This window comes from Cyprinodon tularosa, unplaced genomic scaffold (genome assembly GCF_016077235.1).
Source record: "Cyprinodon tularosa strain WSP-4 unplaced genomic scaffold, ASM1607723v1 ctg134, whole genome shotgun sequence".
NCBI classification, from domain to species: domain Eukaryota; kingdom Metazoa; phylum Chordata; class Actinopteri; order Cyprinodontiformes; family Cyprinodontidae; genus Cyprinodon; species Cyprinodon tularosa.
This window is the reverse complement of record NW_024038158.1, coordinates 14,220-28,369: the sequence shown is the minus strand read 5'-3', so window position 1 is coordinate 28,369 and position 14,150 is coordinate 14,220. Positions and strand designations below refer to the sequence as shown.

The window sequence follows — 14,150 nt, the reverse complement described above, 5'->3', positions numbered from 1 at the left end:
TGTAAAAGCAGCTGAACCTGACGTTGTGTGGCAGACCACCGAAACCAGACGAGGAAGCCACACCTGTGGTAAAGAAGTCTGCAGAGAAGCAACATACTGGGTGAGTCGATTAATCTGTTCTTGTTGCTGTTTTAGAAGTTCCCTTAATTCACTAAACTCCAAGCAGGCAGCAGTAGGTGGAGTTAGCCAAGAGCTGCCATACACCCCATACTGCAGACCACATGCGGAGGGGAGATAATGAGTATGCCTTCTAGCACCACCTGGAAACCCCTGCCTCTCCCACCGCATTGCCTCCCCTGCACTTCCAGCAAGGTGGCATTGGGATGACCCTAAACATACTGCTTAAGGTTCCGGTGGAGAGGACTATCCAACGTACGTTTGACAAACTAATCACGCAGCAGAATCTCAGCATTCAACAACCCCTCAGGGGCCTTCTGCTTTACTGGTTCCATAAGGGCCATCAAAACTAGGGAAAACTGTAACAGTGTTTCCTTCTCTTGCTGCTTGCTAGAAAAGAATGCATGCGGAGGAGTTATAAATATGAGTCAGTGCAACCATACACCTCCCTCAAAACAGCCAAGATCTTGGCTGGGTCATTGCTCTCTGCACTGGTACTTTATTTCCTGCTTTTCTTCCCCCTCTAGATGATAAGAATCGACAAAAGCCTGGTCTGCCGCTGACAAGTGGCGGGCCCGAATACATGGTTGGGCCTCCTCAATCCACCAATGATGGTGTCATAGTGATATGGGTCACATCAGGTGGGCAGAGTCTCATCGTCAGGACATCAATAAATTATCATTTTTATTAAATAAGTCAAAATAAAACCAGCTTTAGGAAACAAAACAGAGAAAATTGGTCAATAAACTGAAAAACTGCATTAATTTGAGATAAACTGCCATGAGAATGTAAATAAATTAAAGTCATAAATATTTAGAAGTCTCTACACAGAGCAGTCTGATCAGCAGCAGCTGCTAGTCCTGCAGCTTGTTTTAAGCTGCTATTAACTTTTTGTTTTTAACAGCTTATGTACCTGGCCTGCCTGCTTTTCAACAGTCTCTTCAATCAGCTCTAATGTAAGGTTGTTCCTTCTGCCTTGCTGCAGGACAGAAAGTCATTTTCTCTGTACTTCATGAATTACATTGGAAATACACAGTTATTTATACAAAGTATAAAGGTGGCAAAAAACAACAGCAATATTGCTTTTATCTTTATCTTTGATGCCAAAATGAATTTGCAGCTCCCTGTGTTTCCTTTTCCATGGGAAGTGAGTCCAAGTGGCTTTTTGAGTGTTAAAGGTTGCTGAATCCTGGGCTAATGTTTCCCTTTCTCCATAATTAGTCATATTAGTTATAATAGTTATAACATTAGATGCAGCCTGTATGAGAACAACCACAGCCTGAGTTTTACAGAAAATCATTATGGAATGTTACTTTTTGGTGAAAACTTAATTAAATAAGTTTACTTTTACAGCAAAAAAACCTGGCTGTCACAGTCCACTGAAATAGTTTTTCTCACAGATGACTTCTTCTAAATTACTTGATTTTAAGACTGACTTCTGCTGAATAAAATACTCAAAGGAACCTAAAAAACAACCTGGCTGTATTATTCTGTGAATACTGTATGTAATTTCAAATGAATACAAAATAGGATGCTTGAAAAAGTCTTTATCACTCCCCTTCAGAATGAACTGTTTTTTTTGTAATATCTCTTTCATTTGATTGATAGATGAAAAGGGACGATTCTTTATTATCATCTTGTTTTATTCAAAGTAAACTTTATTACTCAAACTGTTTTGCTTAGGGTCTAATAAAGACAATTTTCATATCACAAAACATGTTTTTGACTAAATATCAAAATCAAAGTCACAATTAAAGATGGTCAGTCAGGCCAAATGGCAATAAGAACATAGCATAGAAAAATCTGCTGTGAACTTTATCAACATGTTTGGACTCTACATTAGTTGGACCAGCTAAGCAGTTTAAATACGTATTTAACAAAATACCTGCATCAGTTTAGCTGCTCAAACCGCCTCACACATGCAACTGAAATGGTTTTGTTGTTTCCAATAAGGACATGGGAAAATGTCCATTTCAATAAAGATGTTCATCCGATTGCAACAAGCTGCATCCTCTCTCTGCTCCATAACCTGTTTATGTGTTTGAGAAGGACCTGGATCAACATCTTCACAGCATGCATAGCTGTTTTTCAATTTTTTTGTGTATAATGATTGTTATAAAAAAATGTGTTGCTTTCAAACTAGCCGCCTACATAAAGTTCAGCGTTGATAACACCATCCCCACCAGAACAGTGACATTTCCAATTAATAAACCATGGATCACAAGTGATCTAAAGGAACTGCTTAGCAAGAATAAACAAGCCTTCAGGGAGAGAGACAGGGAATTATCAGGGAGTATACAGAAGCAACTTAAGGTCAAGATAAGCGAAAGTAAGAAGGCATTCAAGAAAAACCTGGAAAGAAAGCTCCAGCAGAACAATATCAGCTATATGTGGTCAGGGATGATGAAGATCACAGGCTTTGAGCAGAAGGAGGATCAGACAGATGGAAGTTTGGACGGAGCAAATGAACTGAACACCTTCCTCAACAGGTTCTGTTCAGAAACAAGCTCAGCATCGTTCTCTCCTGCCAGCTAAACTGAATAGCAATAGGATGTTAAATCTTAATCTACATGTTTAAGCAGGAGACAGAATATCTTTAGTAGAACCCTGTATTTATCTTAACTGCTAAAACTTCTGGTTTTATATATTTATTTGGAAAACCACATATAAATTAACAAATAAAAAGGTTGCTATGGCTGAAAAGGTTATTTAGATTCTTATTTATATTTTGAATATTTTTGTACTTTAATGATTGAAGCATCAGAAGTTTTAAACAACGGGATTTTTAGATGTTTTATTAGATTTTATCCAAATATTAATCAGATGTTATGATTGAAACATTGTTAGTTGTTAGTGAACCAATTTTCATTCCTCAAATGGTTGGCTTTTTTGTACTTTTACTTTAGTAAAACTATGCTATAGTGGTGCTACTCTTACTGAAGTGCAATGTTTGGGTACTCTTCATACCTCTGAATGATATATAATTAATTACTCAACAGATCAGATTCTAACAGAGTTAAGTAGTTACTAATTACTGTGACTAAGTTACATTTCCTTCAGCAGTATTTTAAAGAGACAAAATATTTCTAGGAGAGGTTTTTCTGCACCATAGTTCTGTTAATTTGAGTAATATTTTTTATAAAGTATCTCTACTACTACTTGAGTCAAATGTCTGCCTACTCTGTCCACTGTCTGTAACTGAGGTATTCACAGATCAATTAAAAATACAATAAACAGTAGATTTTTTTCAGTGGAAGCTCTCTTCCCTGTCCTAATATATATACAATACTCACTGTGAGGATTTATATTTTGAGTTTTAGGTTAATAATATCAGTCTGGGAGAGTATTTCTTCATTTTCCTTCTGAAAACATGCCCTTGCTGGTATTTTTTATGGAATTTAAAATTTTAAATTACCAGAAATTAAAAAATAAGTCTGACTGAATCATTTCTAAACATTAAATACAAGTACTCTGAAACTTCAAAAGCTTTTTGCAGAATACTTTGTAAACATTTTTTCCCTTAGATTAATTAATTTTACTTTTATTCATTAAATGTTGAAGGAGAAATACTTGAGTACAATTTTTGGTTCTCTAATTACCTCTGGCTTCAATAAGAGGCTATTCACTGCCCCCTAGCGGTAAAATAAGGTTTTGCTTTCAACATGATAATTTCTCTGGAAAAACTAAACCCATTTTCTCTGCTCAGTTTCCTGAAGCTGGTTTTTATTTGGACTCATTTAATGAAAATGATCGTTTATTGATGTCCTGATGATGAGACTCTGCACACCTGATGTGACCCATGCTTCTTCCAGACTGATACATTTATTTAATTATTACAGGAGAGAATGAACAAAGCTCCGGTTTTCAGGTAAATTTCTTCATTCTGTTGAATCAACAAGCTGATATTGTTAATAGAATATTTGCTCCATGGTTTCTGCTCTGTCAACTTGGTCTGATGTTCTGATTTTATCGCTATTTTCTGTAACTTTCTGACATTTTCTCGAACGGACCAGAGGCTGGTAGAAAGTTCCAGCGGTGACGTCACGGCGCATTGTTCCTTGCTGCGCTCTGATTGGACGAACTCTGGAGAAGCAGCTAGAAGTGAGTGAAAGGCTTTAAATAGCTGTGAGGCTGAGGCAGTTAGAGACAAACAGACCTTCAGAGGACTTCAGGAGAGCTCCACAAGAGAAGAAGAACCTAGAAGCTTTTCTGCAGAGGAATCACTGAACTACAGTAAGTTCTCATTTCATCATCTGCTGCTTCACACTTTTCTTCTTTGTTTTAACAGCAGTAACTAAATGAATGATCTAATTATTTAATAAAAAGATAGAAACAGACTTTTTAGAATGTAGATAAAGAGAGATGAACAGATTTCTAGAACTAAATGTTCTAGTAAACATCTCTGAGGCTCTTTATTCAGCATTACAACACCTGTTTTATTCTGGAAATAAGTGTTATAAAGTGATGGAATAATGTGAGATTTAAATTGTTTGGTATGAAGATCAAAATATCTCCTATTCACTTTATACCTCTGTCTCTTTCCTTGTTCCTTTGCTTTTTTAGGACTGAAAGAAAACTGAGCCAAGATGTCTAAAAACACAGCCATCGGCATCGACCTGGGCACCACATACTCCTGTGTGGGGGTGTTCCAGCATGGAAAAGTAGAAATCATTGCCAATGACCAGGGCAACAGGACCACCCCCAGCTATGTGGCCTTCACTGACACTGAGAGGCTGATCGGGGACGTGGCCAAGAACCAGGTGGCTCTGAACCCAAGCAACACAGTGTTTGACGCCAAGAGGCTGATTGGAAGAAAGTTTGATGATGCGGTTGTCCAGGCTGATATGAAGCACTGGCCCTTTAAGGTGTTTTCAGAAGGAGGAAGGCCCAAAATCCAAGTGGAGTACAAAGGGGAGAACAAAGCATTCTTTCCAGAGGAGATCTCCTCCATGGTCCTGGTGAAGATGAAGGAGATTGCAGAAGCCTACCTTGGCCACAAGGTGTCCAATGCCGTCATCACAGTCCCCGCCTACTTCAACGACTCCCAGCGACAGGCCACTAAAGACGCAGGCGTCATTGCGGGACTCAACGTCCTGAGAATCATCAACGAGCCCACGGCGGCCGCCATCGCGTACGGTCTGGATAAAGGCAAGTCAGGAGAGAGAAACGTCCTGATCTTCGACCTGGGCGGAGGCACCTTCGACGTGTCCATCCTCACCATCGAGGACGGCATCTTTGAGGTGAAGGCCACGGCCGGAGACACCCACCTGGGAGGAGAGGACTTTGACAACCGCATGGTCAACCACTTTGTGGAGGAGTTCAAGAGGAAACACAAGAAGGACATCAGCCAGAACAAGAGAGCCTTGAGGAGGCTGCGCACAGCTTGTGAGAGAGCCAAGAGGACACTGTCCTCCAGCTCCCAGGCCAGCATCGAGATCGACTCTCTGTTTGAGGGCATTGACTTCTACACCTCCATCACCAGAGCTCGCTTTGAGGAGCTGTGCTCCGACCTGTTCAGGGGAACCTTGGAGCCCGTGGAGAAAGCTCTGAGGGACGCCAAGATGGACAAGGGCCAGATCCACGATGTGGTCCTGGTTGGAGGCTCCACCCGAATCCCCAAGATCCAGAAACTGCTGCAGGACTTTTTCAACGGCCGAGAGCTGAACAAGAGCATCAACCCGGACGAGGCGGTGGCTTACGGCGCCGCCGTCCAGGCTGCCATCTTGATGGGAGACACTTCTGGGAACGTTCAGGACCTGCTGCTGCTGGACGTGGCTCCTCTGTCCCTGGGGATCGAGACGGCGGGAGGAGTGATGACGGCCCTGATCAAACGGAACACCACCATCCCCACCAAACAGACTCAAGTGTTCAGCACCTACTCTGACAACCAGCCCGGGGTCCTGATCCAGGTCTACGAAGGGGAGAGAGCCATGACCAAGGACAACAACCTGCTAGGAAGGTTTGAGCTGACGGGAATCCCACCCGCTCCAAGAGGCGTTCCGCAGATTGAAGTGACCTTTGACATCGACGCCAACGGCATTCTGAATGTGTCTGCGGTGGACAAGAGCACTGGCAAAGAGAACAAGATCACCATCACCAACGATAAGGGCCGACTGAGCAAAGAGGAGATCGAGAGGATGGTGCAGGACGCTGAGAAGTACAAAGCTGAGGATGAGCTGCAGAGAGACAAAATAGCTGCCAAGAACTCCTTGGAGTCCTACGCTTTCAGCATGAAGAGCAGCGTGGAGGACGAGAGCTTGAAGGGCAAAATCAGCCAGGAGGACAAGAAGAAGGTGATAGACAAGTGTAAAGAGACCATCAGCTGGCTGGAGAACAACCAGTTGGCCGACAAAGACGAGTACCAACACCAGCAGAGAGAGCTGGAGAAGGTCTGCAATAGGGGTGTGCAAAATAATCGTCATGATGATGAATCGTGATTCTAATTTTCATGATCTACTGCATCGATTCTTGACGCCAAGAATCGATTATTAATTAAAAAAAATGAATAAATAAAATTGCATGAATGGTTGGTGAACATCAGCCAAAAACAAGTGTAATACAATTTCCAGTCCAGTAGATGTCGCTGTTGACGCACGCTGCCTTGTGTCGCAACCATTTCCGTCCGCGGGATAATGCGCTGAGTCATTCAAAAACAAAACATGGAGCAGATTGAGGAACTTCGTCCGGCTCCATCACATTTCAAATCCGATGTTTGGAAGCATTTTGGATTTAAAAACAAAGGTAAAAATGAAGCCGATATGACCCACGCAATTTGCAAACACTGCTACACCAACATTAAATAATGTGGGAACACAACGAACCTAAAATCACACATGCAGAGGCGCCATCCAGAAAATCAAGAGCCGCCAGCGCCGCAAAATGTGCTTAAACAAACAACGTTTGATTGCAAACTAGCCCCAACATCTACACGTGCAAAGAAGATTACAGAGTCCATCACCAAGTTCATTTGCCAGGATTTGCGACCATATAGTGTGGTGGAGAACCGTGGGTTCAAAAAAATGATCAGCACACTGGAGCCTCGTTATATAATCCCGAGCCGGAAACAGTTCACTGAAGTATTGGTCCCACGGATGTATGATGAGGTGAAACTACAGGTAAAAAAATCCCTGGACTCCGCCGAATGCGTTGCTCTAACGTGCGATGGGTGGACTTCACGAGCCACCGAGTCATACATCACGATTACATCTCACCACATAAACGATAGCTGGGAATTAGTTTCCCATGTATTACAAACCAGAGCTTTGTTCGAGTCTCACACCGGTACCAACATCGCACAGGTGCTTAGAGCAGCACTCGAAGAATGGGATCTGACCGACAAAGACCCTGCAATAGTGACGGACAACGCGTCGAACATGAACATTGCTGCTCAGCTGGCCAATGTGCTACGTTTCAGGTGTTTTGCTCATACACTAAATTTGGCATCCCAGCGTGCCCTGAAACTTCCCGCTGTCACTAGATTGCTAGTGAGAGTAAGACGGGTGACAACTTTTTTCAGACGCAGCACTGTTGCGTTCCATGTACTGCGTGAGAAGCAAGCTTTGTTGAACCTCCCTCTCCACAAATTGATAACCGATGTTGCTACCCGCTGGAACAGCGCACACGATATGCTGGAGCGCTTTTTAGAGCAACAGCCTGCCATCCACGCTGCGCTCCTGTCTACCGAAGTACGGAAGTCTGAGAAGGAAATCTGCACACTCACCGATTCTGACATAACAACTGCAGAGGAGGTTGTCGCTGCAATGAAACCTATGAAAGTGGCTACACTCGCCGTATCAGAGGAGGCCAGTCCAACGCTATCGATTGTAGCGCCACTCCATGCCCAACTCATCCATGAGCTCCAAGACAAACCGAGTGATTCCACCTTGACAAGGGAGCTAAAAACCGCAATGTACCAGGATCTTAACAAGAGATACTTAAACGAAAAGGAAGCTCTGTATAAAGCATCGGCTCTTGATCCCCGTTTTAAGGCCTTGCCTTTCCTTTCCGAGGATGAGAGGGAAGATGTCTACAATGGAATAACTGCAGAAGCTACCAGGACCAAGTGGGCATTACAGGTAATATTAACATCAATACAGTTGGAATTTACTATAGAAATATAAAATATAAACATATATATTCAGTTTAAAAAGCATAAATAAGTAAGAAATACATATTTATAACTCAATTCATGAATAAGTAAATCCATCATAGATAAATGCAGATGTCATTGATAATGTGTTGTGCAAAATAAAATAATTGATAATTCTGAAGATTGTGTTGATTTAGTGTTTTCTAGCAAAGCACAAGTGGACTTCAGTCAGACTCAATGGACGTGGACAACGGCAGCCCAAACCCTAAACAAGAAGACATGTCTGCTGCATCTTCATCAAAAACATCCAAACGTTGTTCTCTAGCGGACCTACTTGGACAGGCGTATGGAGCTGGAGCAGCGGGTTAGTTTAAAAATATGCTTTTTTTTTTTTTTATTTAAAAAAATAAATAAAAATATGCTAAAAATCAAAACATGCTGAAAGAAATATTCTTAGTGAGTGTTTCCTAATTTAAGGATGCCCCACAAACTATATATGCATAATATGGTATTTAATTATAGTGTAATGTAACAAATAACATGATGATGATGATTTAATGTTCTGAGTAATATAGTGTATATATCTTATATATATATATTTTTTTTATTTTATTTTGATTATTATCTTGTCCTCCCATACTGCAGGTCCTGCAAAGAAACTAAAAACTGCTGAAGACCAGGCAAAAGACGAAATGGCAAGATACAAGGAGGAAGCATCCCTAGCCCTTAGTGATAATCCGCTTGGCTGGTGGAAAGAACATGAGAGCCAGTATCCTTTTCTGTCTCGAGTAGCTAAAAAACACCTGAGCATTCCAGGTACTAGTGTCCCCTCGGAGAGAGTTTTCTCTACTGCAGGGGACATTATCACTGCCAAAAGGAGTGTAATTTCCCCTGAGCACCTTGACCAGCTTCTGTTCCTAAACAAAAACATTAAGCACTAATAATGGTATTGTAGCTGTTGCCTTTGTACTTATTACTAGTTCAACACTTGTTCATTTGTTTTTTGAGTGGACACTGGGCACATGCAGTTAATGCATTTCACTGCAAGGGATGTTTGCAATATATATTTTAATTTTTGATAGTTTTTTTAAAGCCTATGCACTTTTTTGTCTCAGTTTGTTCTCTTGTGTTTATGAAATGATATTGTTATGATGGCAGCTACTTCCAAAATGTTTTCATTTTATTGAGTTAAAGGACCACTGAGGCCATGATAATCCTTATTTTGTTATTTTTAGTTTTATAAATCCTAAGCACTTTTTGTCAATGTGTCCACTACAACAACAGTAATATTTGTGTCCAGTTACAGTCATATTTGTTTTCATGGCAACACCTCCAAAAGTGATTTTAATAAATACAGTTATGGATGAATGCAGTTGCTTTCAGTTATTTATCAATTGGAAGACACTACCCAGATCATACTCAGCCAGTCAGCCACTTGTAATGGCTGTATTTTTTTCTAACAGTGTTCAGTGAAAATATTGCAATGCATCGCAATATTTCAAGTATCGTGATGCATCGTGATATAATCGCATTGTGGCATGTGAATCGTGATTCGAATCGAATCGTGACTTCTTTGGCAATACCCACCCCTAGTCTGCAACCCCATCATCAGCAAGCTGTATCAGGGAGGGATGCCCACTGGTACCTGTAGACAGGAGGCAGGAGCCCACAACCAGGGGCCCACTATTGAAGAGGTGGACTGAAGGAGCCCTTCATGTGGACTCATCTCCTGGACTGTTTACAGGTTCTACTGGAGCTGTCAGAACCTTGGACTCTTTTCAGACTAAACACATGGTTGTTTCCATGTCCTCCTGGTACATACCTCAGCTCTGTTTAAGGTTGTCTAACTTAAATTGTTTATAAATAAAACCTCTCATGGAAAGAATGGTGCGACTTTTTTAACATTGAAGTATTTTGATGTTTTTAAATATTCAACATTTGAATGTTTTCATCTGTAAAATGCTGGACATTAATAAAGATGAAAAAAGAAAGTATGAGACTCTGGTCTGTTAATTGCTGTAAAACCTTTGTAATACTGCCAAATGTATTCTCAATCATAATCTACATAATGAGTGATTTTTTTTTTTATTATAGGCACGTAATCTCTCATAAAACATGGATTATTACTAGTTTCATCTCATAAGCTTCACCAACAATATGGAGCAATAGCAAACCTAAAATAAGATCCTTAGTGGTTGATTTTTCTGGTATTTCATTGATCAAAGTTAGATATATAAAAACTGTTTCATAATTTTTGATCTTTAGACTCTCTGAACACCTTTGAGATGATTTTGTCTAAGATCAGGTGAACATAATGTACAGCAGAGGAGATTATTTAAGGTCATGGCAGATATGAAGTTAGAAGTAATACAGGGTTTATACAGGGTGGTAAAAGGTAAATAATGGCGGTAAACTGAATTAACTCAAATTAAGGCCACAGAAAGATAGTAAAAGGTAAAAAACAGAACTTGACTTGATAGTATTTTTTTATTTTTCACCCGTATATATATATTCAGTCTTTTGTTCCAAGTTAATTGAATCTGTATAGAAGTAATATTCATATACGGCTGGACCTGAGCTGACATCTATTGATTCAGTTAGTTCTGTTAGCTGTTTTTTTTTTTTTTTTTGCACTATCCGTGGAGGAACTGTCTTACATGTTAAAGCAAGGGTCATATTGAACCTCACCACAGGAAAATGTACGTTTTTACAACTTTGAGTCACTGTAAAATGTAGTAGGTTGAGCTGAAGTGATTCGAGAAAACTCAAACATCTAAGACTATCTACTCATTAAAATTTAACTTAACACCAGTTAGATTCCTAGATTTAACTGTATGTTTTGATCTATAAATCAATTGGACTTTAAATACAGAATCTCTTTGTCATAAGTGGAAGATTCACTTGTTTTTCTGTATTATATTATAAATCAATGGTTAAAGGAATAGTACACCCAAAACATGATTAGCCTTCATTTTCTACTCACCCCCATGCTGAACAACACTCTGGAGTACTTTTTTGACATCTCAAATGCATCTGGAGATCTGGGAGGCTTCTTGCTGTCTGCTGACATTCAAATAATGGAGGTCTATTGTGCCCGAGACAGAAAGGTCCATAAAAGTCCACAAAAAACGTGTCAATATTCCTCCATACTGCTCGTCCAATGTATTCCAAGTGTCCTGAGTGGGTAGCATCCAGAATTTACTCGAAACGAAGTCATTTAGAATGTTTTTAGAGCATAAACAGTAGTGTATAGGATTTCCTGAAAGCGCGCCAGTGCGTTCACGACGCTACGGAAACCGCGGCAGACCAAGCCAGATGAAAGTGCGCATTCAGCTCGGCAAAGAACTCATGCTCTTCCTCAACACTGAAGTCCTCAGACATTTTTCTTTCGTTGTTTCTTTCTTTGCACAGGTAAACAGCACATTTCTTCTTCTACGCTTGCATTATCGGCAGAGCAGACGCTGAATGCGCACTTTCATCTGGTTTGGTCTGCCGGCTTCCGTAGCGTCATGAACGCGCCGGCGCGCGCTTTCAGGAAATCCTATACACTACTGTTTATGCTCTAAAAACATTCTAAATGACTTCGTTTCAAGTAAATTCTGGATGCTACCCACTCAGGACACTTGGAATACATTGGAAGAGCAGTATGGAGGAATATTGACACGTTTTTTGTGGACTTTTATGGACCTTTCTGACTCGGGCACCATAGACCTCCATTATTTGAATGTCAGCAGACAGCAAGAAGCCTCCCAGATCTCCAGATGCATTTGAGATATCAAAAAAGTACTCCAGAGTGTTGTTCAGCATGGGGGTGAGTAGAAAATGAGGGCTAATCATGTTTTGGGTGTACTATTCCTTTAAGTGTTAACATTCTTCCTCATGGTGGTGATGAGCCAGAATTCAAAGACTTAATTTAGCAGATTATGTATTATGATCTAGGCTTTTTCCAAAGTGTACAGAAAAACAATAAATGTTACCATGAACAGTGATAGGAAATCTCTCTGAGTGCAACTGCAACACAGGCGGTCGGCCTTAATGACACCAACTTCAGCTCTCAGAGCTGAGGTTCTGTGGTACCTGAGCAAGAATCACTCGCAATCCTCAAGTGATCAGGGAGCTTTTTCAAAACATTTTCACACACTCTGAAAAGCCAAAAATGTTCTTTCAGGAGGTCTTAGTCAAGACATATGCTGGATTTTTTTATTGATAGTCAAACTGTTGTAGATTTGTTAAAATGGATGGTAAAAGGTAGTTAACTTAACAGTGGGATTGCTGTATTAACCTTGTAAAAGTTTATCCAGAGATAACCCTGATCTGAAACACGTTGGAGTGAAAACAGAACCTACTCTGGCCGCTAGAGGGCAGTGAAAAGCCTCTCAGTGAAACCAGAGGTGGGTAGAGAACCAAAATGGACACAAGTAAAAGTAGTTCTACTTCAACATTTAATTATTAAAAATAAAAATTATTCATCTAGGAAACACTTGGCACAAAAATTGTATTTTACATTATGTCAGAATAAAACATTCCTGCAAAAAACTACTTTTTCCAAATATATATAGTTTGAACATTAAACTAATCAAATCAATCATCACAGTTATAATTGGATGTAAGGACAGCGAAGAGCAACAATATCTATCATTTAGTGTATTTTTGCCTGATCTCTGCGTAGCTCAGCTACTGACAGTGATAGGATAGGCTGACATTTGAGCCAAACAGAAGTAGAAATACTTTATAAAAACATTATTCAAATTAATGGAAGAAGTGTGCTGCAGTAAAACCTCTCCTAGCAGTACTTTCTTTTCAGAATACAACTGAAATAAACATAACCAAGTCAAAGTAATTAATTATATATTTTCCCTAAAATTTTACTCTGAATTTGCATTCCTGTTTCTTTTTCATATACCTTGAACATCCCCTTGTTTTCCAGAGAAAGAGCAGGTGTGTTGGCCTACAGCTTAAAAATGATATGGGGGGGAAAACTTACAGAACACATTCGCTGACAGAACATCCACTCCTAGAGCTATGGAGGGAATTTTGCTCCATTTTTGTTGCAAACAAAAGAACAAGATTTGTAAATGAAAATAGAAAAAAAAAATCCAGAAATAAAATGTGGAAAATAAATAATTTTCCCCAAAAAATATATATATATATTTTGTGGTCCTAACAGTCGTTCAATAAGCTTGTTACCAGATTTAAGTAAATAGAAAAGGATACTCCACATGTACAGCATAAACACAAATGACCTATGATTGGTACAGAGAATTGGACCGTCAAAAGATATGTGGAGTAGTCCTATTAGACTTTTCAGCCGCATTCGATGTGATTGATCATACACTGCTTCTTGAAAACCTTCTGCTGTATGGTTTTAAACCATAAATTGATGAAGAATTATTTATCAGATAGGTCACAGAGTGTTTATTTCAATGGTAGTTTTTCAAAGAAGGTGTCAGTAAACTGTGGAATTCCACAAAGATGCTACATGCTGAACTAGCTGCCACAACTTCATGGAAAAAAAAGTTAAGAATTTTTCAGGTAACATTTTTGTAATTACCATAGTAAAAAAGCAAAATAAACCTTCCAGATGATCTCCCAATTAGTTCTTTCATTGATGATTACTAGCTCTGCTGATAACCTAGCCTAGGTCACCAAATTGGTGGGGATACCTGGATTCATTATCCTGCATAAAATGAATAAATGATTAACTAGAACTGGAGTCATAGTTAATTATTTAACTTATTCAAAAATAAGAGGTGAACTCAAATTAGTGTTCTTAGTTGAATAATTGTAGCTCTAATTTTCTTACATACCAGGGTTTATGCCTTTCACCTCTGGATAGCTCCTCGTCCGGCTGTTAAAATCCAGGTATCCACACCAATTTAGTGACTCAGGCGAGGTTATCAGCAGATCTATTAATTATCAATCAAAGAACTATTTGTCTCTATTC

General features: G+C 39.7%; 2 protein-coding genes across 2 annotated transcripts; both read left to right on the top strand.

The window, feature by feature from the left end:
- The first annotated feature begins 4,248 nt into the window (after window positions 1-4,248).
- LOC119778474 (heat shock 70 kDa protein 1-like) lies at window positions 4,249-10,188 on the top strand. The gene is made up of 3 exons (XM_038277687.1): window positions 4,249-4,350; window positions 4,681-6,519; window positions 9,800-10,188. The coding sequence occupies exons 2-3, from the start codon at window positions 4,704-4,706 to the stop codon at window positions 9,907-9,909; spliced, it is 1,926 nt and encodes a 641-aa protein (XP_038133615.1). The 5' UTR covers window positions 4,249-4,350; window positions 4,681-4,703; the 3' UTR covers window positions 9,910-10,188.
- Window positions 6,684-9,738, top strand: LOC119778473 (E3 SUMO-protein ligase ZBED1-like). Its single transcript, XM_038277686.1, has 3 exons — window positions 6,684-8,192; window positions 8,414-8,570; window positions 8,852-9,738. The coding sequence occupies exons 1-3, from the start codon at window positions 6,951-6,953 to the stop codon at window positions 9,145-9,147; spliced, it is 1,695 nt and encodes a 564-aa protein (XP_038133614.1). The 5' UTR covers window positions 6,684-6,950; the 3' UTR covers window positions 9,148-9,738.
- Window positions 10,189-14,150: the final 3,962 nt, after the last annotated feature.